Source organism: Labrus mixtus, chromosome 7 (assembly GCF_963584025.1).
Source record: "Labrus mixtus chromosome 7, fLabMix1.1, whole genome shotgun sequence".
Lineage (NCBI taxonomy): Eukaryota > Metazoa > Chordata > Actinopteri > Labriformes > Labridae > Labrus > Labrus mixtus.
The window spans coordinates 1,335,001-1,361,459 of record NC_083618.1 but is presented as its reverse complement, the minus strand read 5'-3'; the positions used below and the strand labels follow the sequence as shown (position 1 = coordinate 1,361,459).

The window sequence follows — 26,459 nt, the reverse complement described above, 5'->3', positions numbered from 1 at the left end:
GTGTGTGTGTGTGTGTGTGTGTGTGTGTGTGTGTGTGTGTGTGTGTGTGTGTGTGTGTGTGTGTGTGTGTGTGTGTGTGTGTGTGTGTGTGTGTGTGTGTGTGTGTGTGTGTGTGTGTGTGTGTGTGTGTGTGTGTGTGTGTGTGTGTGTGTGTGTGTGTGTGTGTGTGTGTGTGTGTGTGTGTGTGTGTGTGTGTGTGTGTGTGTGTGTGGAAGGAACCAAGAGTTGATAGAGAGCCCTTGACCCCTGGCAGGGAGCCTCATTTAAATTTCACTTTTTTTATGTGACAAACAATAAACTGCAGAGCAACCAGTGAGAGTGTATAAAATGTAGAAAGCAAAACCTCACACACACACTGTCAAACCACTTCTCATTTTAAAAATGTTTTTGTTGGTCAGCTTGCAGTCAATGAATAATCAGACCACTGTGAAAACTGCACTATTGCCTTTTTTTTTGCCTTTTCTCTCTCTCTTCTGTCTCCCTCTCTCTCCTGATGATGTTTGTCATTCAGAATGAAATGTGACACGCACATTTTTTTCAACACGCCTCCTTTGGCCACTCAAACCAACAACCATCACGTTAGGATTTCAGCATGTGTTAGACATATTTTTCCCTACAGGCGTGAACTTCTACACTGGACACTGGCTTATAACTATCTGAGAGGATGTTTGTGCGTGTGTGTGTGTGAGAGAGATGGTTAAGAACAGAGGGATCTATATAAAGCTCGAGCATGGGCAGAGACAAAGCCCACTCATATCCTCTGTAAAACAATCAATAGGAGGATAGACGTCCAGCTGTAAATAAATAGGAGGGAGGAAGAAAGGAGGGAAGGAGAGAAACCACAACAGTAGAAAGGTTGGATAATGCTCCCGAGGGAGGCCAGAGGAAACAGGTTGTGTTTGAACAGCCCTCATACGTGGCCAGAGAGCAGGAGGGGGAAAAAAATGAAGACCAAGGAAAAGAAATCTGGTAAATGTGCAAAAAGGAAGCATAATTAATTTTAAAAGGGTATTAAAGAGGGACTAAAACCCACTTTTAATGCACTCTAAGATCCATCTGCTCCTTTCACTATGTGTGTGAGTACAGTATGCACTTGTGTTATCCTTTTTTCTCTCCCCATCTTCCTCTCTCCTTCCCCCCTCCATCATCAGCTTCCTGCTGCACGTAGGCAGACTTGGTTGCTAGGGTTACTGAATTGCCCCCATTTTTCTGGGTTTGTGAGGAGCATGAGGGAAAATGAGGAAGAATAATGTAGATTTGTCTCCCCTGTAGGGTCTGGCTAATCAGGTTACAAGTACATACACACTCACTCTCACACACTTGGATTCCATTTCGAACCTTCAGACCTTTTTTCTTTTCAGATTCTTTTCCCCCTCCCCTCGTCTCCTTTTTCTTTCTCTTGTTCTCCTTGTTTACTTTCCTTCCTCCTCTGCCGCCTTTATTCCTTCTTTTTTTCCAGCTTTTTCCATGGTGTCACTGCTGTTTCCTCACCTCCCTTTAGGCTGTCGGCTGGTGTGCTCCGTGTAAAATGAAGGGGCGATGCGGCTCTGATTAAAAGAAATTCTGAATCGTAGCTGTTTTTTTCTTGAAAATAAATTGTCTCGTCATTGATGTTTTAAGCTTGATATTTATGAAATGCGTTTTGAACTTGCGTTGACTTCAAATGCTGTGAATGAGATGCAGCAACTTTAGTGAGTGCAGAGATTTGTGGGTGGGATGTGCAGCTATCAAAGGGAGACATTTCAGTGTTGTCTGTTGTGAGCAGACAATCACTCCACAGTTGCACTCACTCGACATTGGTGGTTCACACCTCAGCTAATGCTGTTTTAATGAAGCCATTCATCACCTCTTCTCAGCTGAATCTGCAACACTAGCACACACACACACACACACACACACCTCGCTTACTTCTCCCTTCTCTCTTGCATGAATGTATGTGAGGACATGATGTTCTTCCCCCTGGTTGCCATGTGGATGCACCAGTTTCTGTTTTAGTTCTTCCAGCATTAAAGCTTCTCCACCCCACCCACCCCCCCCCTTTTTTTGCAGCACATATGCAGGCTTTGAGAGGCTTTTTAAAAGTGCAGAATCCAGGCTATACTTTAAACCAACTTTAAGTGTGGGAAATGGGAATACAGTAGTTTACTTTCCCAAAGCCATCCCATACACACAGTTTGTGATGGACACATTCCTTTGTTGGTAGGAAGCTAGAGAGTTAAAAGGGAGCATCCTCTTTCTCTGATCCTACAAAAAAAGAAGAGTCGGCCCGTCTTTCCCGCCTCAGGCCCCCTTACTTCACACTCAAAAGCAGATGCACAACCACACACATCCCTTTAACAGCATGCCGGCTCTGTCTGGTGTCCTGTGTTAGCTTGTGTGTACTGCTAACATGTCGACCTCAGCTGGAGGTTACATCGAGGTCACTGTTCGCTAATAAGAAGCATCAGGAAGTAGAAATAGAGATCAAACTTCTTCCAGTTCCAGTCGCTCATCCACTACTGACTGGAGTCCCCTGTTGTGTGCAAACAAGGGAATATGTGAAAAGTTTAGCCTGATTTATACAAAACAAAATTAACTACACGTCCAAAAGACGCAGAAGGAAGGACGGTACTAGCATGTATAATCAAGTGTTGCTAAATATCTATTAGCCCCAAATCTAATCTAATATACTCAGTTTAAGTCCCCATGGCTTCCTGTACACAAACAAGTACAGAATGTGGCAGAACTGGAGTATTGCAGAGCTACGCAGGCACAATAACGTGCTCACAACAGCATTACTTTTTCGACGGCAAAATATAAACCAAGCTTTAGTCAGGAAGATCAAAAGCTTGAAAGGCTAGTAGTCACACCTCTTATATGACACAGAAGCCCTTTTCATTATGCACTTCTGCAACAGAACTGTAACAAAGCTCCACCGTCATTACGCCTTAAGACATTCATATTGATTCCACAACAGAGTAATATTGGTGGCCCCGTCTGTGAATTCACATTGTGTTACAGTGTTGTGGAAGTACGAGAGAGTACAGAAAAACGGGAGCTCCACATACACACACGTTTAGATGTGCACACACAGCGCTGTTCTTCCCTGCTGGCTCAGCCGATCCGGTCTCAACCGTGTAAAGCCTCTGTAACTAGATCCATATCACTACTCTCTTTCTCTCTCTCTTTATCAATGCCCCGGGGAGACTAATGTGTCTTGATAGCCTGTTGTATGTTTGGTTTCAGTAAGATGACAATATCACTTTAAAACTTTTTACTGTGACGCTCAGATGTACCTCCAGACGCATCACAAAGCGCATATAGACTATTGCATATTATTATCCTATCTGTTCAACAGTTTTAGCTCAGCCTCTGTGCTTGTGTCAGACTCAAGGTTTTAATGATGGAATTCCTCAAGGAAGCATTCTTGGACCTATTTTATTTTCACTATATATGCTTCCACTTGGAAATATCACAACACATCACATTCTCAATTAGCACTCATATGCCGATGATACTCTATTGTTTCTGTCTCCTCTGATAACCCCAATGCACTTCAATCTCTTATTGCCTGCCTCTCTGACATGAATGGTCAGAGAGCAAGAACCATTGAAAACTTAACAAGGATAAAACTGAAATTCTTTTAGTAGGAGCCAAAGCAGCCAGAGAGAAACAGCAAACAAAGCCCAAGGATTAATATAATGACCCTTTTTATTTTGTTCATTCATTTAAAAATGTATATACCTTTTATATACAGTATCTTACTGTGCTTTCTATGTAAGCAAGGGGAGGAAACTGACATAAAAACAGACGGAACTGAAACTGACACCTAACTTTACTTGTACTTTCAATTTTGTGTAATTTGTTAAGGAAATGCGTGTAGAGATATACAGAGGCAACAGGAGGTGACAGCAGTTTCTTGTGCATGTGGTCAAACGTGAGGTGCAAACACACTTTTAGAGGACGTGCTTTACTCATGTCCAGGCTCTGGGTGTGGTAGTGTGAGTATGTGTGATTGGCTACACTTTTGAGTGCATACATGCATTGTGTCTGTTGGACTGACATGTCAGTGCTGGGACCTTGCAGGGCGTGGATTAACTTCCCCTGAAAATGTTGTTTACCTGAAGCAAACTCTAATTCAGGTGTTTAGCAGCAGCACATACCTAAGGCCGGATATTTATCTCACTGGTGTTTTGCAGACGTCTGTTACCAAACTCTTTCTCTAATTGTTCTACCTCTTGCTGAGTGTGGCCAGGGGGCAACACAGCAAGTGAGTGTGTGTATTAGTGTGTGTGTGTGTGTGTGTGTGTGTGTGTATGTATGTGTATGTGTATGTGTGTGAAAGAACATGCTGATTGGCTCCTCACTTATGCATGTTTAAGCATGTCCTCAGGCTGTGGAATCTGAACTGTCAGAGTCTCTGAACCTGTCATGTGCAAAAAACAAGGTATAGAAAGTCTTCAGATCTTTGTTATGTAAGATGCATTTTATCTGCTCAACGATCAGTTTATACTGAAGACAATCACATGCAATAATTTGCAAGTGAATGATTATTGTAATTCAAAGTAATGTAAAATAAAGATTTGATTCATATCTCAAACTAACTTTAGAGGCTAACTTTTTGGATATTGTACAAGAGATGTGTTAAATCAACACACGGCTAGAGTGGACATCCTTTGTGGCCCATGTTTTTATACGTAACAGAAAAATGATGGCCCCCCCTTTTTTTTTTTTACATTTCGCAAAATGGTTGTCCATTTGTACGTGCATTTCCTTTCACACTTGCACTAAATTCCCAAAAAATGTTCTGAATTTTTTTTTTGGTTAGCTGCAAACAACAAAATAGTCAACCCACCTCTACACAGACTTCTTCCTGCCAGCCCTGTGGTTACATTTCCTCACTAACTCTGGGTGAGTGGATGTTTGAACCTCTCACTTCTTGACTTTTCTACTCGTTCAGTAATATTGAATACATCAAAATACATGTAGCATTGATAATATAAAAGATAATAAAGAAGATAAAGGCAAAAACTGTCATTATAGTGCTTCACCTGCAGTTTTGTGTTTCTGCAGTTTCAGACACATGTGAACAAGCAACTCATGAAGACAGGAGCAGGCTGTCCTAATATTTTCTAGTATGTTTCCGTAGTGCCTAACAGCTTAATACATCTATGGGAGAAAGTGAAGAGTTTCTCAGGGATTTATTTGTTGGAAAGGGTTTTTTCCCCCCCAAATCAGCTAATCTCAAACTGCCCAAAGTCAAAGACATTAATGCAACAATTCCACTGCTGCCTGCAAAGGGTATTTCAAGTGACTCGGCCAGGTTGATGCCATGCTGCTGTATTTCTGGTGGTGGTTGATGCAGGCAGGTTTAAAGGAGCTGACATTATGGATCGTATTGAGATCCTATCACAGTAACGAGCCTCGTGCCTTCAGCACTAGAGATTACACTGTTTCACATTTTGACAAGCACACTCACAAACCATGATGATACAATAACATGTCATTTCCTTGGTTAAGCCAACACAATAATCAAACAGTGTTTGCAATAAGCCCATCAAAGAGCAATAGGTGGATATACAGTATATGCTGTGAGTGGTTAATGTTGTGAGTATTTTATTTAAGGCAGAAAACACAAGGCGATATTTATAGAAAACTTAATTTGTCATCATCCTGCATCACTCTATCATCACTGACACCAAATATTAGTCATGTGAGCTGACATTTTTTTTTTTTAATTAGGTGCAATAGAGTGACAAAATGGTGATATATACATAACAAATGAGGCACAAACAGACAAGGTCAGGACAACAACTCCAAAATACAGTAAAAAATAAAATAAAACAAATAGAGACAGCAAAATACTAAGACATCAATAGACACACATCAGACTACGACCAGCAAAACTACAAAACTATATGAAATACCTAAGAAGGGATACAGGAAGAGAAAGAAGTGATAGAGAGAAGGGGAGGGAGAGAAGGTGCTTTGTAAGGGGGACTTGAGAGGTTGAGGAGTTGAGCACATTTTTTGAATAACACCTTTGTATATGCACATCATGCAACATATGGAGTTGAGGTTTAACCTCTCCGTAAAGAAAATTATTTTAGATAAGTTCTAGCTCGTGAAGGGCGCGTCTAGTAACTTCAGTGATAGATTGGATATTTTGTCTTGTTCCAGTTAGTGCATTGGCACTCCATATGCTTTTGTTTGCAAGTACATTTTGATTGTGCAACTTCTTCTAGGCACTCCATTCCTCTATTCATGCCCTTGATTGTCAGGGAAATCTTGTCTGTCAGAGAGTGTGTCTCTCTCTCTCTCTCTCTCTCTCTCTCTGTGCTCTAGGCCCACAGTAGAGAGTAGACCATGTGCTGCTCTGCTCCGTGGGATACCCCTCTCAGATTACTGCCTCCGCCTCTCCCCTCACCCTCCCTCTGGTGCTCCACTCCCCCCTCTACCACATTCCGACTCAGTCCATGTGCTTCAAACAGAGTGGAAATGGGGAACATCCCTCCTTATACATGCACACACACATATGCATTCCTGTTGTGCAGTGGCCCATGCAGGACAGGGGTTGTTGTGGAGCTGATGGGCCCTTTTCTCTGCAGATTATACACAGCGTGCCTCACTCTGTCAAGTCACTTTGTTTAGAAGCCGACCTCCTGCCTTGTGGAGATCAGGTGGCTTTCTTGGAAGAAAGCATAGAGGCATTCTGGTCCGGGTTATTCAGGTGATGGAGAAGTTGTCAAAGAAAAGAGGGTAAAGAAGGGGGATGCCCTTAAGCACAACAAACCTTCCCATCAATCACTTTATTACATATATGCAGCCCGACACAAGGAAGTTCTAGTGCCCCCCATCACTAACTTTTTCCCCCAAATCTCGCCTCTCCTCCGGACTCTCTCTGTGCTTCCTCCTTGTCTGATGGCAGTGTTGCGTGTTAAAGGTTGCTGTCCATGACACATACGCTCACACACAGGCATTCTCTCTGTGTAAAGGTTGCAGTGGGAGGCAGCAGGCTAAGTGGCTGAGTGTGAGTGGGGCTCTTGTCATGCGCTTATGGTATTCCCTCAGAGGAATGTGGAGTCTGGAGTGGTGGATTCCCACTGTTGGATGAATGTAATGAATGTCTCAGGAATCACTTGTAAGTCCAAGGGCTGCAACTGACAGCTACTTTCTGTGTTGAAATATGATGCCAGTTATTCCCACTATATAATTGGGCAAAATCGCAACAACAAAAAAAATAATCCCAAATTACAATTTCTGAGAGACAACTCAAAATAGTTTCTTTTGTCATAACAACAGTTTAAAACCTAAAAAGGCCCATTATAAGTAAAAAGAAATGCAACATGTCCTTCAACTTCAGACATTTTTTAACCAAAATGATCAACAGATAATGAAAGAAGATAACAAGAAAAAATGTCTAACTTTTGATGTACGTCTCGTGTTTGGACATGAAATGGTTCTTTTAATTATTTTTCCTTGATTCTAAAAGAAAAAGAACTATTGGACGTTGATTAGCAATGAATATTATATACAAATACTATGTGGCTTCAGTAAGTTTATACTCTTAATAATACAGATCCAATCAAATATTATGATAAAGGAGAAAGGCATACCTGCACTGGCCTTTTCCCTTGGTTTCCATTATCTCTGAGTGAATATGTAATTAACCCTTTAGAAGGATTGCTATTTATTATATTACAATTTTTTTCCTCAGTGCAATTAAAGTTAAGCAATCTTGGCATTCAGCAACACCTCTGTTTACTTGACTCTCTTCTTTATACTTCGCTAGCTGGATGCAAGATGATTAATTGATTTTGCGAGGGGGGGGGGGGGGGGTCCGGTCAGTTGTTACCCTGAGTGTGTAAATAGATTTTGTTTTATTCTATTACCAACAAACAAAGAAACATTGGTAATGTTAGTTCTGTGTTACTGTGCTATACTGCAGCATTTTGAAGCTCAGAAAATATATCTTCAAGAGCTGGCAGCGGGGACTCATGACAGTGCTGGCAACATCACCCGGCTAACCGGAGCAGGCATGCCATGTCCCTTTTTTTGACAAGCATGTCTGACCTAGCAACAGTAACTAAGTGGGGCACGACTTGGGATTGGTCAATTTCAGGGGAAAGGCAGATTCCACAAGTAACCATGGAAACTACTTACAATGGTAGAATGCACATACGATGTGTGTTAATGGTAAAGAATAAACAGCACTGATATATGTATGGTTCATCTACCTCTATCTAACACAGAATCCATGATTTCCTCTTGGTTGTACTCTCATCTGCATGGTCAGAGCATCTTTGACCAGATTATGTGCTTGTTGAAAGTCTTGTTTGATGCAGAGTTGATGGGCAAAGAGGAGCAGAAGTTGCACCGAGTTCCAGTAAAACTAAGAAAAACAAACATTCAAGCAACATTTTTGGCACAACAGCCTCGTATTAAAGCTGCTATTGTGTCCCCATACAGCACAGCGACATTTAATGCCCATTGTTTTCAGTCTCTTTTGTTACCCATAATAACCAGGAAGGCTTACAGTATGTGTGAGTCAGGTCCCTGGCTGTATCCCTCTCCATTGTGTCCTGCTTTCACCGAGGACGACAATGATGGCCACTGTCCACCGAGTGAAACACATCGCCATCATACTTTACATTCTACACCGTCCATATGCACACAGCACAGCTGGCTTCAGCACAGCTTTTTACTGAACAGAAGCCATTTTGAATCCATGAATTATTGTGTTGTCTTTGGTACAATGGGAATGTCTGATTTCTACCCAGTAGAAGGGGGAGGGAGGGAGGGAGGGGGGGGGGGATCTGGGTAATGTTTTTTTTTTGGGTGAAAACGGAGAAAAGAAAGAAAACAAGGGAGAGAGAAGAGTGTGTGCATGAAATCTGGGCGCTGAAGAGTCAGAACAGCAGGACTCTGCTACATCAAACAGGTTTCCTCTGCAAATAAGAAAGAGAGCCAGGCGGGGGAGAGAGAGAAAAACACAGGCAGGGGATGAAGCAAAGAAAGGAGAGAACTCTTTGTAGTCCTTCAAACCTGAGAAAGACTACAAACTAACGACTGTCTTGCTCTACCTTGTGTCAGACATGAGGTGATCTGAGTGTCTGAGTCTATACCGAGGTGAGCTTCAAACAGGTGTGGACCACATGTGTCCCTCTTGTCTGCCATGATCTTTGACCTCATCTCTTCCCCAACCAGCCACAGACACTCTCAGGCGTTCCTGCTGGAGCCTCTCTGGGCCCGGGTGTGATTGTTGTTAATTTTATTTACCACAGCCCGACAGCTACCGTGTATGTGTGCGATGCTATGGTTATCATGCAGAGATTGCGGCGTGTGTGAAAGCGCTCCCTCTTCTCGCCCTTCAATGCTGAGCGAGCATCAATAATTCAGCAACACATCACATTGCAGAACTCCACACGCTGCAATCCTTTCCCTCCCTCCAGATTGCCTCGGTATTTATCTGTCTCCCGTTAGACTGTTTTTATGTCCCTTTTTTGTTTTTCTTGTCCCCCCCCCCCGAAACACTCAGTTCTGCCCACTTCCTCTATCTCCTTTCTCTCGTCATGTTCCCCCTCTTAAAGCTGAGAAACTGTCAAACATCTCACCTTTTTCTTGCATTCATTAGTGTCTATTTTTCTTCCACCCAAATGTTTTCCTTCCTCTCATACTGTGTTATATGAGGCATTCCTGGTCCACCAGTACATCCACTCCCTCCTCCTCTGTTCTTTTCTTTTTAAATCTTTACTTCTGAGGGGCCACAGAGGAGGCCGTGGAGGGGAGGAAAGGGTGTGGCCGCCCACACTGCAGCACTCTATTGTGTTGTCCTGATTCTGACACGGTCTCTTCTATGACACACACACACACACACACACACACACACGGCTGTGTAGATTCACTGACCCTGTGTTCAGTCCCCTCCTCTGATTGGAGAGGAGTGTTCTCCTGGTATCAGGGCCGTCCAGTCCTGGGTGCAGATAGCTTTGTTTTCCATCATGTGTCCAAGTCTCAAGATACACCAGGCTCCCCCGGTGTCAAAGGGCAGGAAGACCAAGAGAGAATGACTTAACCACAAAGTGAATCAAAGGGATGATGGGAGTAGAGCTATTCTGATACCAAGTCCAGTTCCTAAAGTCACTTTGATATCACCATCAATGAGGTATCGTTATCAGACAGTTACTGCACCATACACACATCCATTACAATCATAGCCCTTAAAAAATGACCTGTTTTACTTTAAATTCATTCTTTTTGGGGCTCCTGAAACTGAAGACATCACAGAAAGTTACAGCTTTCTGTCACCACCAATTTAAAACTGGGCTACTGCCCTCTTCTATCTTTCTATTCAAAATTGTCAACCAATTAGGTTACGGCAGATGTCTGTCAATCAATACGTTTGATTCCACTTAAAGGCTTTATATGTGAGTTTTTGATCCAGTAGATGTCGCCCTTGAGCACCAGCATGAAACCAAAACAACTCGCGCTGCATTGTTGTGTTAGCATGCTAATGCTAGCGATCTTTATTCTGCTCGTATCTTCACACTGCATGTAAATTTACCTGAAATGATCGTGATCTAGAAACACAGTTAATCAGTGAGTACAGTATGTTATTCTTCTTTTCTCTAGTCCCTCAATTAAACAACTTTTATACACGAGGGGAGGAGTCAGCCGGCCATCCAGGCGATGTAAACAAAGTGAAGATAAGACTCTGAAAACATCACAGACAGTGGGACTCGGGTGTTACACCCATTGTAGACAGTCATGACTCACAGAGTTATTTTGAGAGTATATACTTGATTTATATTATATTTAAGTGTCAAAAATTGTGAAAAAATAGTTCATATTGAAAGAACTGATTTACACACATGACAATAGCAAACAATAACAATGTCTTTCTAACAGACGATGAAACATTTTAGTCTGGGTGGGCAAAATGTCAGCACCTTCACAATTTCTTCGCTGGAAAATCCCACCAATAAAACAACTATATGTACAGTATGAGAGCTGATATATAAGGAGTATCACCATGGTTACCATATTTTTTTTGTTAAACGTATTCTTTATTCTCATTGTCTCCATTCATAAATTAAAAAATGAATACCCATTTTATGGCCCACATATTAAGCGTAACACAGCTTAAGCGTAACACACCATTAACACCTGTTCAGAACCCGGTCCAGCTTCAACATTGCATCTGCAGAAAGCACAGAGCCTCTCCATACATCAGTAATAGTGGACATTATTTCAGTCCTTCTTTTATGGTTCCTGAATGACGTCTTCCTTCTCCATGCAACCACAGCCAGTGAATAGCTTCTTGTGCTTTTGTTAGGACGAGTGCTTCTTGAAATAATGCCTACCTTGCTGCAGTTTGCCTTTTTGTCAAGTGGTTCAGCCTTTTCAGTTATTGCATGTTATCGCAGGGATGTCGGGCAAAAAGTGAAGAATGGAAATAAGAAGTTTTCTGCCTTTTCTTTATATGGCCACCTTAGTTGTCCATCATAAATATGGCTAAACAGACTTGATATAGCACTAAGCTGCTCACTTTTGCTCAGCTAGCGCACATCATGGCTGACCCAACTTGTCGGAGAAGGTTGCTGCTTCATTACTGTGATTCGGTTTGGACGTTTACAGACTTGACAGAAGCTGATAGGCCTGTCCTATTACTTAATGTTTGGGACTGTGACATTTGAGTATTTGACTAAAATGAAGTGGGAAGAGGCTTTCAACATGCATTTTTTGTTGTGGGATTTCCGAACACGGTCTGTGTACCCCCTTGACGACCCTGCACGTCGTATTGGAGACCCCTGACTGGTCAAACCGTCAACAGCACAGCATGAAACAGGCTGAAAAGTCTTCTGTGGGTGCAGGGAAGATGAAATATGAACCAGGAAGTCCAGTTTGAATAATACCATCATGAGTTTTAAGGCTTATCAGATGCCAAAACACTGCTCTCACTCAGCAGGTTGTTCTCCCTTTTAAGGCAGTATTTTAATCTTGAAATCAATCATGGCAGCATATTTCTTCTCTGTCCAAGCCAAGGAGGTAAATGGCAGAATTGGCACAGTGCTGCAAGTTAAAATAATTGCTCTGCAGAGTGTTGCTGCATTACGTTAGTCTGTACTTTGAGCTAGAAGTAAGGCTGACAGTCTGTCCTTAGCTGGCTCTGGTGATTATTAGACTGTGAAAATGCTTGTTACCAACCATGAGAAGGTGATATCTGAGCCACAGGGACGAGCTTGTGGCTACGCAGGCAGTTATTTGTGACTAAGCAAAAACAATAGCATGTATGTGTTTGTGTGTTTAGAGCAGCACAAAAGGTGCAGTGTTCATAAAGTCAGCGTGTCCTCAAGCTGACCTCAGGTGAGCGTTTCTCATTTAGCAGTGGTGTAAAACACTTCCTTTGAGATGTCTCTCAGTCAAACGGTATCTGTTGCTGTAATCATTTCCCCTTCAGACTTTTTGCTCTTAATCTATTTCCTTACACAGTGTTACCTGTGTCTTCTGCACTGCAGTCATGCAGCCTTTAATGCTATAAGCTTAGTTATACAAAGACAGAGAGTTTTATTTCCCTTTATTATGGCAGTGAGAACTCAGTCCTATTCACCCTGTGGCAGAAAGGGAGGTTGGTTTAGTCTGCTAAAACTCAGTCACTTATTCATAGTAGACTGGTACATACTTTACAGGAAGCTCTGAAAAGCACGATATGATTTGCATAGGATACAAATTCAAACCATACAAAAAATAGCCCAGCAAAGCATCTCTTACTCAGAACAGCTTTGTGTGCTTTTGCACTTTTAACTTGCGTTTTACAGTTGCTCTTTATGAGGGCCCTCTTGCTTGTTTTTTTTGTTGCCCTGAACTTTGTCCTGTTCTTTTCCCTTCTTGCTTCTCTGTGGAGGACTAAATCTGTGTCTGATACAATCCCATACATTTTAATAGTGTCTCAGTGATGCTGCTCATCCTGTTAGAGGAATTAGAAAACACTGTGGTGCTCTAATACAAAGCCCTGCTGCACTTACACAGCTGCTGCATCAGCACCAATGTTCTTCTTTTAACACTAGAAACCCAATTTTGTCATGGTCACGTTTTTAAGGAAGGTGTGTTGTTTATTGAACTGTAAAATTAAATGACAGAAAGCAAGTATTCAAATTAATAATGGGTCTGTTGAAGCAGCATGCAGGTTATTATAATCTGTCTGTATGTTAACTCTTCTAATAATTGACCCGTCTTAAGCTCTTTTCCCTACTTTGTGTAGAAGCTCTTCATCAAAGGGCCAAACCTCTTAGAATAGAGAGTGGGCTTAAGCTAAGCAGTGTAATGAACTGAACAATGACCAGAGTCCTCCATTAGACCACTTTTACACCAACCATCCGTGTTTATCTAAAAATGAACCTGGTGACTTATTACATCATAGTGTCACACAAAACCTTCATGACATGTGGATCATCGCTTTCTGTCATAACTTCACCTTTAGGCGTCCACACTTTCTCAAGTAATTAATTTTGTCTGAGGATTACTGTGATCCCTCTCTGAGTAGAAAAGTCTTTACAGCTCAAGACCCCCCCCCCCCCCCCCCCCCCCCTCTATTACTGTAAGATGGTGAATCCGGTGGTGGCATCTCAAAATTATAGGGAGGATTTTACTGAAACAGCAGCACACCTACAAAATGACACACACACTGAAGCAGTGGAATGAGTTTACTTTTTTTAAAGGTTTATTTTTGGGCTTTTATTGAGAGATAGAACAGTGGATAGAGTCGGAAATTGGGTAGAGAGAGAGAGTTGGGACAGACATGCAGGAAAGGAGCCACAGGTCAGAATCGAACCCAGGAGGCCTGATTTGAGGTCTTGCAGTGGGCGGGCACACTAACCACTGACGCCCCCCCAAAATGAGTGTAAATTTATCTGAAAAAGTTGTCTTTTGTAAACCTCTTTTTTGGAAAAATTCAACCCACTTGACACTTTTTGCATCTCAACATGCCTTCTTGAAAACAGTGAAATAAAGTAAAAGAAGAAACTTTATATAAATATTTCTAATGATGCAGTAATGTATGTAGGAGTTTTGAAAAACCACAAGTTCGACAGTTTTCTTGGGATTTCTTTACAGCCTGTTGTCATTTAAAACACTTTTTCTACTTTCTGCCCTTGTCCATCAATAGACTGGCTCCAAGGAAAACGGTTGAGAACCACTGCTCTAGGATACAATCCTTTTGAAGAAAAAAAAAAAAAAAGAAGAGTGATGGCAAGAAAATCTTTGTTCACTCTTGTTAGTGGATCTCAAGAGGGCTGAGTTGTGCTGTTATCATGAAATAAACTACATGTACAACAGTTAAAGACCAAGCGAAGCTGCAGGAAAAAACTGAGTTAAGAGGAGAAAAAAATAGTGTTTTTTCTTTCTTAGCCAAGTCCCTTGTGCTGCTCTCGTGCTGTTCAACTATTCTGCTGCGGTGGTTTGTTGTGCTGAGGTGCTGAGTTGTCTTCCTCCCTGGGTGCCTCTTCATGCAGCCTGGCCCACTTTCTCTCTCTCTCTCTCTCTCTCTCTCCTCCTACCCCCTAAATGTCTTTGCAGCACTCAGATAAATGTTTGTTTGGTTACAACTTTGAGAGGGTGGGAATGTGGTGGTGGAAACTATAGCTGGCTGAATGTGATGTGTTCATGGGAGAATGAAGTGTGTGAGTGATACACATAGTAGCTATGAAATCTGTCCCACTGCTCTACAAGCTCCTCTTTCCTCACTGATATTACTACACTGCTATATTTTCCACTGGATTGAAGTGCTAGTAGGGCGGGGCTTTGATGTTCTCACATACTGTTCCCTACACTGCTCGACCTGATGTCCGCAAAGGGTTTGTTGTGACAGATTCCCGCCTGGTAGAAATGGCGGCCATATTTCACTGCGCGGCCTGTCACTGCTGGCAATCTCGACTCCCTGAGCCGTGCCTCTGCAGGAGTCATTACACAGCAAGGCCACTTTCCAACACACACATATATAAGCCCACATACACATTAGCTAGGCATCAGAAAGATTTATACCTGCGATGGAGCAGCTGGTTGGAGAGAGAGGTCAAAGTGATGCAGGAAACCGGAGAGAGGGAGGGTCTGTGATTGCATTCACTACAAAGGCTGATGATCCTGATTCAGCTTTTTCTAACTCAAATGATTAGTGATGAGGGAGGGGGGGGCTTATGCTTTACTTATCTGACTCATACACTGTTCTCTGAATATGACCTACAGCTTATTCACCTCACAGCAGGAGACTATCCCTGTGGGACAGGAGTTTGGGGCGGGCCGCTCTGCCGAAGCAAAACATGACGTTAAAAAAAAACTAAGTGCAAGTAGTGGACTTAGCAACAGAGTCCGCTACATGGTGTTATAATGAGAATATTTACATCAACTCACTCAGACTTAATGCAGAAAATATACTTAGGGGGGCTGGCAGGAGAAACTCAGGATGAAAATTCTGCTGTTTGCTTTCACAGCTTTCCAGGAGTTTTTCTGCAAGTGTGAAAGCTCTAGTGATACATTTTAGGGATGATCAACAAAACAAGTAAATAGCAGAAAGGACAAAATTTGAGGATCAATGAAACAAATACTCACACATGGCTGTAAATTAAACTGCGCTACATTCAATATTCAAGATTCAAAATGTTTATTGTCATGTGCACAGTAGGAAACATGTTTCCCTGTACAATGACATTCTTTCTTTGCATGTCCACAATGAATGCCAACAATAAAATATTAAAATTAAACATAGCCAAATAAAAAAAAAAAAATAAGAAAAACAATAATAATATATACAAATCTCAAAAATATACAAAAAATAAGGCAATTTGAAGGCAGTAGAGTGCAAATAGAAAATTTAAACTGTGCAAAATAAACAAGTGTAATATGTTCAAACTGAGCATGAGGTAGTTTGTGATGTTACACTACTAAGTACTCACACATGGCTGTAAATTAAACTGTGCTACATCTGCATATACCTCGCACTCCTTCCATTGCATCACCTTTATCTTTGGTCTCTTCCAGATTAAATTCTCTCTCGTCCTCTTCTCTGTCTCAGATGAAGGCAGTAGCTGTATAGCTGGCGACGGTCAACGCTGTGATGTGACTTCAAGGTGTATGCAGTGATAATATCTCATGTTATCGACCGCTGTTCTGGGTCTCATCCTTTTGTCTGATGGGACATATTTCCCCCTTTGCTCTTTACTCTGCCTCCCACCAGCACTCAGATAAGGATCGGCAGCCATCAGCACATACAGCCTTCAACTCCTGGTGTCTCTGCCCGCTCCTGCCTCTCAGCTCGCACTTTATCTGCCATCTCCACCATTTTTCTCCTCCGGCCATTTCCAGCATGCCACTGATGTGTGTCTTGGAATGCAGTGATAAGAGTTTGCTGCGTCAGCACATACGTACCCGTCACGTTCACATGAAGTGTCGTTCTCCCCTCTGGTGTTTTTGTGTGTGTGTGTGCTGTGTGACAGAGGCTGTCATGCACAGCTATGAACTGGCAGAGGGAGGCTATTACACACTGTGTTAGGCTTCAAAGCTGATACTTCCCTCGAGGGGGGGGGCAGCCGAGGTCTCCATGAATCACCAGAGCTGACCAGACTTTCTGAGACGAGAGGTGATTGAACGCTGATGACAGTTTAATCTGGAAGTTAAGGACTCATTACACACGTCACACATTCACAGGAATTATGACGAGTGTTAACCTGCTAATAAAGACGGATTGAACCTTTTTTATTCACCAGACGATGTGTCTGCACATGAAAGAAGTCCACGCCCCGCCGTCAAAACCTGAAAGTAGTCAAACGTCTGGATGATTATTGTAACGCTTAGAGAGAGAGAGAGAGAGGGCGAGAGAGGGCGAGCAACGTTTAAGATTGTCGAGGTTGATTTACACACACACACACACACTGTCAGACGAACCGCTCATTTGTCCAGACACACACACACACACACACACACACACACAGAAACACTCACACTCACACTCACTCACTCAGACACACACACACACACACACACACACACACACTCACACTCACTCACTCAGACACACACACACACACACACACACACACACACACTCACACTCACTCACTCAGACACACACACACACACTCACACTCACTCACTCAGACACACACACACACACACACACAGCAGGCTCCTTCCCATGCTTGTGTTGTGGATTAGTCAAATCCCCTGACTGGCTGTTAAGCTGATTAAGGAGGGTGTTATGCACTGGTCATTTGGAAACACTGGAAAGATTGAACGACACACACACACACACACACACACACACACACACACACACACAGGGACATCTCAGCTTAATACTGTCTCTCATGCTGGCCAACGATGGTAAAATATGTCCGTGTGGTTTTGTCTGATATCCATCCATACCACCTCAGACAGATGGCATAGAACATTATACTCTCATGGTTTGCATCCCTACGGCGAAGGGTTTGTTTGTGTGTGTGTGTGTGTGTGTTTGAGGGATAGAGAGAGTGAGGGAGATGGAGAGGGAGATGAAGGCTGCTTGAACAGACGTGGGCCCAGATGGCTGTGTCCGGCAGAGACAGGAAATAGAGGTGACACCAGGTGGATGCTACCCTTGAGGGTCTACCTCACACGCACACACACACAAACATACAACCACACACACACACACACACACACACACAAACACTAATTAACCTAGAAACCTTTCTTAAATCATGTAAATTGATGGATTATAAAATAGCGTGTGATAGCTTTTAGCACAGATGCAGTTAAGAAATTAATTGACAGAATTCTGGATTTAATTACCTATAGTTTTTTTTGTGTATTTTCATCAATAAATCAATTCATAGTTCTTACCCCTCAAATATAAAGATACACTGACTGACCCTACAAGTCACATTTAGAAATTGCCTTGGTTCTGTTAAACCTTGCATTTAGTAGAAAACATTTAATACCCAAAGATTTTCAGTTTGCCATTATATAACACAACAAACAGAAACTTCTCACAGCTGAGAAGCTGGACTAACATTTATTATTTTGTAAAGTGACTCATTTCTTATTAAAGGCTTTATATGTGATTTTTTTGATCCAGCAGATGTTGCCCTTGAGCACCAGCATGAAACCAAAACAACTTGCGCTGCATTGTTGTGTTAGCATGCTAATGCTAGTGATCTTTATTATGCTCGTATCTTCACACTGCATGTAAATTTACCTGAAATGAGCGTGATCTAGAAACACAGTTAATCAGTGAGTACAGTATGTTATTCTTCTTTTCTCTAGTCCCTCAATTAAACAACTTTTATACACGAGGGGAGGAGTCAGCCGGCCGTCCTGATGATGTAAACAAAGTGAAGATAGGACTCTGAAAACTCTGAAAACATCACAGACAGTGGGACTCGGGTGTTACACCCATTGTAGACAGTCATGACTCACAGAGTTATTTTCAGAGGATATACTTGATTTATATTATATTTAAGTGTGATAAATCACATATTAAGTCTTTAAAGATAGGAGGAAATTGATCTACTAATACTGTAGACTCCAGACTTAACAGTGATCAAAGCAGAGTCTGCAGATTAATAGATTAAAAAAAATATTTATGTGCTGCAGCTCCAGTCCTATTTGAAGTCCCTTCATCTATTTTCACTCCTTATATCTGTGTGAGACATAACCCCACCCCCACCCTCATCTGCAACACACACTGTCTATGCCTCAGCGCCTTTTTCCAGACTGGGTTAGTAGAGCAGACGGGGGCTGTAAATGGGCAAGGAGCTAGTTAACTTTTGATAAGCAGCCTTTTTCATTATGCATAGAGGTTCCCAGCCCTCGATCTCTTAACCATGCAACTCCTCTGCAAACACAGGAGAGGAATCAGAGGATGTGATGATGACTGCAGACACCTGTATATGTGTCAGGAGGGGAAAGTGTTTGATAAAGACAAGAAACACAGTCATGCAAAGATTGAACATATTTCATACACAGAGTTAAGATTCAAATGCAGGATTACTTTGAGATACTTGAGCTTTAGTCTGATTTGAATCTGATAGCTGTACTGTTGGACAATGTGGGAGACTGACCTCCCTGCAGGAGCTTCCAAACCTTTGACCCCTGACCTGCGCTTTCAGCTCTGGGAGTGCAAGGAACCCTGACGGGTGCCCACATGGCTCAGACCTAGGACGGTCACAGATGTATCAACACACACACACACACACACACACACACACACACACACACACACACCTCTTATCTTCCATGGGAGCCCTCTCTCTTTCCTATTGCTGCAGATAAAGCATCTCGGTGGCCAGTGAAGGGTTAATGACATCCTGATCTGAGAAGTAGTGCAGAGGAATTTTCCCCCTGCTGAGTACCAACCCCCCATCATAACTCCCACTCTACCTCCCTGTCACCTACTTTTCTCTCCTTCCTCCACTGCTCCCTCTAAACCACCATTAGGGGTGCAGCATGAACCAGGAAAGGCGATGTCCACACACAAAGTTCACTTTAGAGAGTAGGTGAGATATAATAAAAACAAATTGATCAGTCATAATATAGCATGCAAGGTGTCCAGTCTTTTTGGAAATTTGACGGTTTGCTCTGTTGCCAAATGTTGATGAGAAAATGGAAACCCCTTCATTGCTGAAACTCAAAGAACTCACTGCGCAAGCTGAGAAATGTACCTGGAATATAATAAAGAGGAAGGTCTGGACCTTCTCTTTTTCTCAAGTTTCCTGAGATAACATTTGTTATGAAGTGGTGCTATAGAAAGAAAGATTGATTGACATAAACTCCTTGAGAAGAATTTGACATTTTCCAAATAGAGTTAATACAAGAGGAATAAAACATTTTATTCACCTGGTTTAGACACTTCACAGTCTTACAGCTTCATAATGAACACTCCTCTCATCTAACTTGCTGCTAGAAAGAAAGAAAAATGCACTTCCAAATGTTTCTAAGCGCTATTTTCCAGGAGGCCTTTTAATTGAACAAAAACTCTGCTTGTTTGTTGTTGATGAATGTTTACAAATGGACTGGACATATTTACCTGAAATGTCATATTTTGGCCTTTTCTGTCAATTCCAACTTTCATAATCCTTTTTTTGTATTTCCTGAGTCGTTAGTGGTTTTATTGCTGCATGCAGAGTGTTTGTTTGTGTGTGTTGGTGTGTTTATGTTGGAAAGCCGAGGCATCCCAGAAGATGTTTCCATTGCTGGCTGAAAGCACCCGTCAGTACTTTGTTGTCCATTATCGTGTCGTGCCATAAAGTCAAATTTACAACATAAAAACATCTTCAAACCTCAGAACTCCTGTTCTTTACTTATTTATGTTCAAGGCAACACAGAGTAGCTTTTACTCCTTTCACATCCCCTGATCTCTGCCTGTCTGTCTGCCTGTCTCTCTGCTTTCTGACTTCCTCCTCTCCCGGGCCGCACAGTGCAGGTCTGCAGTGCATTTGGCTGCAGCCGCACTTTCCATGTCTAAAAGTCACTAAGCTCGTTAACTTGCCTCCTTAAGACGACACTGCTTTTCCTATAGGTTTCAAGAACTGGGTGAGAGAGGAAATGTCTATATACGTTTTAGTGTGTGTCCGTGTGTGTGTGTGCGTGTTTGAGCGTATGTGTGTGTTTGTTTTTACAGGGAAGTCCAGACCCAAGGAAAAGACATCGGCTGGAATCTTTCCATTCCTGCAATAGTTTTCCCTCCAACACTTACTGTACTGTAACTCTATCTTTTCCTCTACTCACCCATGCACATTTCCGTGTGTGTGTGTGTGTACTGTGTGTACTGTGTGTGTGTGTGCAGTGAAGAAGTATTAAGCATGCCTGGAACTAATAGCATACAGAGAGCTGACAAATGTCATTAGGAAGCACTACCTGCAACCAGAGGCTTCAGACTACCTATACTTGCTCAGAGGCCTAAAGATTCATGTCCCATAGCCATGCATTTTCACACACACACACACACACACACACACACACACACAGTGCTGCTCCCCCCCCCCCTTCAACCTGTGGACCCCTGGCCCAGTTTTTCTCTCTGTCTGTCTCTCTTCCCTCTTTTCCTGCCTGGTTTCAGGTTCTTAGGGTTGTATCCGTGAACTCCACAGCTGCCTGTTTTTCTTCAGGCCCTTTCATTGGGAGAAACACACACACACATACACACACACCTCAGTCCAACCCCCCATCCTGCTGCAGCCCGTCTTTACACACACGTGCTTCCTGTGGTTGTTTTAGTATGACTCCCCTACCCGTGTGCTCCCTACTCGCATGAACCAGTCCGACTGACTTCCTGTCTCTCTGTCCTCTCTTCCTGTGTGTGTAGGGATGAATGGACACATTATTCACAGTGCCCCCCCCCCCCCCCCCTACACATACACACACACACAACACCCCCTCTTTAAACTGTGTTCTGTTCTTTTCTTTCTGCTTCTTTCTTCTTTCATTCTTCTGAGGACAATAGTATGAGCTCACAGTGGTACAACTCAAAACCATTACTCCCCTCCACCCCCCTCCTCTTCTGCTCTCCACTCTGTGCTGCAGTATCAGCCCCCGGAGCAACAGAGACCAGGCCTCACTGCATAAACACAGTGTGCAGCATGCCTGCTCAAAATGCACACACAGGAACACAAACAGAGCAGGTAATACTTACCGGTAGCTCCTGGTTGGATGTCTATGGATTTCTCAGAACAAGTTAACTGTTGAAAGAGGTTGTGGGTGTGTCTGTTCCCCGCTGTTTTCACTGCACAGGTAAAAAAGCTTTAAAACCAAACGCTGGCAGAGAGGCTTGTATTTCAAGGATTATCTAATTTTTAAGCAACTAATGCTTGGAATTAAAAAAAAAATAAAAAAAAATTACCCTTTCAAACATGCACTTCCGCCCGTCACTGACACTTTCTCACATGACCCTCACTCATGAGGTGGGGTATGGCATAGAAAGGACACTGCAAAAGTCACAGGGAAAAGTTTACAACCTATCAAGGATGAAGGACGTAGCAACAGAGTCAGACCCTTTAACTTAATAATGCTCACAAAGATCCCAATTGGGAATTTTCTTGAACACTGGTATTATCCTACTGCGTTCACACATCAGCTTACTTTTAGAGGCTGGCAGGAAGAAAGACAGAATAAAGATGGGGTGAACAATGTGGCTGTTTGCATTCACACGTGAGGATTTAATTGACTCTGTGAAAATAAGACTTAATAAAGCACTATTATTCTTTAAATATTCATTAAACCGGGCATCTGTGTCTGTGATGTTTCCTCTGTTGTTCATTGCCTCCCTCACCCTCCTTGTCCAGCCAGTTTAAACCTTGTCTCCAACACCCATCACAACTACTTGTGAACATTTGCCATGTGTGTGTGTGCATGTTTTTATGTGTCTCTGCAAGCGAGTCCAGTAATTGAGGAGGACAGATCTGGGGTGGGGCTTTACAGGAGTAGGGCTGGATAGCTGCCTTCCAAACAGCTCAGAGTGACAGCTTGGACTCGCAGTGTGTGTGTATGCGTGTGTGTTTTGCCCATAGCCTAGGGTGTTTCCAGGTATAACAAGTGCTCACAGCAGCATGTGTGGCTCCTGTATCTAGGCCAGCATCCAGGGTTAGCATCATTTCTGTCAGCTTCCAGCTCAACAGACCAAAGCTGCTGCATTTTGATTTCCTTTTTCTAGTTGTATTCCCTTCTGAGCATCTGTTCGCTCATTTCTATGCTCAAACACGTCTGAGTCCGACCCTGCCTTCAGCCTCTGCCTCCAGCGATATTAACTGCAGGCATTGATCATGGTGGTAATGCCATTCTAGTTTGGTAACATCTCTCTGTTTTTCTTTTTCGGTTTCTGGGTCAGACTAAGCAAACTAATCAATAATAGATGCTAAGGAGGGGCAGATTGGAAACAGAAAAAGACATTGGGCACTCAGATCTCGGCCATTTCATGCACATGTTTTGTCTATATAGAAATACAGACAGTATGGAGGGTACACATGATCCCACTCACTCAGGGCCAAAACAAACCAACAGTTGGCTTCTATGACTGAGTCGAGTTGAAACAGGAAAACAATAAACATCTTAGAGAAGAAAAAGGCCATCAGAATCAACACTGGACATGTTGTTGTGGAGGAAAAGAAGAAAGAGTGAAAAGTGTTTGGGAAAAGCTTTGTGCAGACAGAGCCAGACGGCCCTTAGCTCCACAGACAGAGTAGGAGGAAGAAAGAAAAGGAGAGCATCAGTAAAGTAGAATCCCAGAGCCCGATTACAAGACCTGCACTCATCTGCCTGGAAAATGTGACTGGTCTGTAGGGGTGGGTTTGGAGGCGTCAGATTCCTGTTCACGTCCCACTTCTTACTGGCTCATGAGAACAATGACCATTACAGAGGGATGAGGCCTAAAGGAAGACCTGCATTGATTGTTCTCAACAGCAGATGTTATTTGCTGTAGCTCCTGTATTTAAGCTAACACTCCTCTCCTGAAGAACTCATTTAAACCTCCAGTATTAACAAGGTATAGAGTTGAGGGCTCTTGGACTAACTCTTCATCCAATTTAACCGTTAGTGTCCTAAGAGGGGTTCAAAGCATAGTTGGCCATATTCAAATAATAAGCAAACTAGAGGCCACATTTCAAGATAAAGTACACACTCAATAACCCAGTAGCTAATGTTAGAAAGGAGCTGATGTTAGCATCAACCAGGTCCTACCTAACGTTACCATTTGGATTTGTTGACAATACAAGAATAATAAGACGAGACCTGCCCTCGACAAGACCGATATAGTCGACAAGTACCTTGAGGGAAAGTCGAAAATAACTTTGAAGAGAGATTATCTCGAGATGAGGGCAGCCGTAAGTTTTCTCTTATCTAGCTTTTTTTTTTACAAGCTGAGTTTTTTGCCTAGCCTAGCCTAGCTAGTAAGGAAGCTAATTGCTTAACCAAACAGAAGCTAATGTAAAATAATGTTAGCTTGGCATTTTATCCTACTAAAAATTGTATCACTACCAAACAGTAAAGTTAGCTAGGAAGTGGTTACAAACATTAGCTTTTGTTTGAGGGTAGCTAATGAGTTGTAGATTTAGCCAACAGCAGCCTGGAACACATGGGTGTGACATTTCAACAGAACTTGATCATGACTACAGAAAAAAAACGTCTGAAATGTGAATATGTTGAAAGGCTAGGCCTACTTTATTCAATTAATTGTCACTATTAAACCTGCTGCTTTGTAAACATTGGGGTCACATGGGACAGAAGTGGGATGCTGCAACCCACAGATTACCTCACGGCACGCTTTCTGTCACCCTCCTGAGCTCCTCATGGATAGGAGTGCTCGTTCTATGTCGAAGTGTTTGTACATGTGGTGTGAGTTGTTGTCATATGTCGACTAATTACAAGAGCCACCATCTTGAGGTTTTCTTTTGCAGCCTTTAGAAGGTTTCTGACTCACTGCCCATCATTGAAACACACACACATACACACATGGACCACAAGTCAATAACACATGTTGTCAAAGCATATACCCACATTAGGTCATAAGTGCATACACAGGTTGTGTGTGTGTTCATTTATTTGCTGGGTTATGTGAGTGTTTGTGTCCTCCTCTGTTCTGGCCTTTTAATTTGTAAAGAATGACTGTGAGCACATGCATGCAGCCGCCAGCTAGAGGCAAATTGTTGAGGTCTGTTTTTATAAGCGAGTGAGAGAGAAGTGTGAGACACTGTGTAGGGGGTGGGTCACAGACACATTTAGATATCCCACTTCTCTTTGTGGTAACGAGAAACTGCGCTCTCAGCTGTTGAACACAAAGGCAGCATCAACAGTCGCTGACAGCCGGCTGGACTGACGGCTAACTCTCTGCCTTGTCTGTGAGTGCTGTGTTTGAATGAGTGTATGCATAGGACGTCAAAATGGAGGACAAAACCATCCGCTTTCTCTTCGGCCAGCGCTGTAAAGGTAGGACAGACGTAGATGGGTTCAGCAATTGGAGAAGTGTGTGTTGTTTGTTTACTCTATAAAATGATGCTGTCTACTCAGCATTGGCAGGCAGCTAAGAGAGCATAGCATTAATCTGTCAGCTGTCAGCTCTGATCCAGCTTATCATCATCATGTGCGGTGCACATCCTCGGGTGTGTAAAGCGTGTGCTAATTGTTGCTTTGTTTCATCCAAGTCGAGAGTAACTGCATTGGGAAGGACTTTGTTGGAGCGAGTGATTGAATGTGGTTTCTGAGTGTGTGTGTGTGTGTGTGTGTGTGTGTGTGTGTCTGCCCTGAGTGCACTCTATTAATTTGAGGCCAGACTGGAGAGCAACATGGAGGAGGGAGAGGGGAAGGATGCAGGAGGAAAATAAAAAGTGATAAGCGGGGATAAATGACTGCCTCTGGAGATGTCTTGGATGTGTGTGGAAGAGGAGAAGTGATGGCATGCACACAGTTGATGCGTCACACTTGCGCACGCACGCACACACACACACACACACACACACACACACTCAGCAGTCTGTGCTTGAAGGACTGGTGGGAGTGAGGATGGATTTTGTCCAATTCTCCAGGCTGATGTGTTTGAGCTCTGCCATGTGTTTCACTTGATCTGGACTCCATCCACATCAGCGGAATAAAGGAAACTGCTTTAGACTTTATGACACATTGCTATGGAACACATGTTAATGTCAGCGATGCAATATGAGAAATCACAGGTGTTAATTACTCTGAGATTGTGTTTGGAATAATAAAGTTAGCAATGAAAAATTGACCTGAATTGTGTCTCTGTCTCCCTCTTGTAGAGATCCGTGCCCAGCTGGTGGAGCAGCTCAAGTGTCTGGACCAGCAGTGTGAGCTGAGGGTGCAGCTGCTGCAGGACCTGCAGGACTTCTTCAGGAAGAAAGCCGAGATTGAGGTGGACTACAGCCGCAACCTGGAGAAGCTGGCCGAGAGGTTCCTCACCAAGACGCGTAGCACCAAGGACCATTTACTCAAGTATGACACACACACACACACACGCACACGCACACGCACACGCACACACAAAGCACCACAACACTGGGCAGCTGATTCTGATGATGTCACAGATTCTATTCATGTAGGTCAAGTGCCCTAGATAAAGGATAGATTCTTATGTAGATTTAGATTACATATAAAAACCCTTATTTATCCCTTTAGATAGAGTGCAGTACTTTTGAGAGCGTTAACTTCCTTCCTGAGAAAAGAGAAGTAGACACACGCAAAGAAATGAAACAGAATGATTGCTGGGGGGGGGGGGGGGGGGGGGGGGGGGGGTGAGGGAACTGAGCGTGTAAGTCTTTAAAATACAGACTTGCATCATTTCAAAACTTCCCAGTTTAAATCAGATTATTAATAGCATACATTGTATAAGCACTCTAGTTTCAAACAGTGAAGTCCTGACGATCTATTCATGTGTGTATTTGTGTGTGTAAACCTGCCAGGACTGCCAGGTGGTGATTTTGTGCTCTGACTATTTTGCAGAGTCTTGC

At 42.8% G+C, this 26,459-nt stretch overlaps 1 protein-coding gene across 4 annotated transcripts in view; it reads left to right on the top strand.

Annotated features, from left to right (window-relative positions):
* srgap2 (SLIT-ROBO Rho GTPase activating protein 2) overlaps positions 1-26,459 on the top strand; it is a 62,263-nt gene that overhangs the window by 6,735 nt on the left and 29,069 nt on the right. For 3 of the 4 annotated variants that reach the window (XM_061041989.1, XM_061041990.1, XM_061041987.1), the window contains exon 2: positions 25,752-25,944. In XM_061041989.1, the coding sequence (XP_060897972.1) occupies positions 25,752-25,944 (193 nt within the window). Of the gene's footprint in view, positions 1-24,020; positions 24,925-25,751; positions 25,945-26,459 lie in introns of those variants that run through there. The other variant, XM_061041991.1, reaches the window with a different exon arrangement.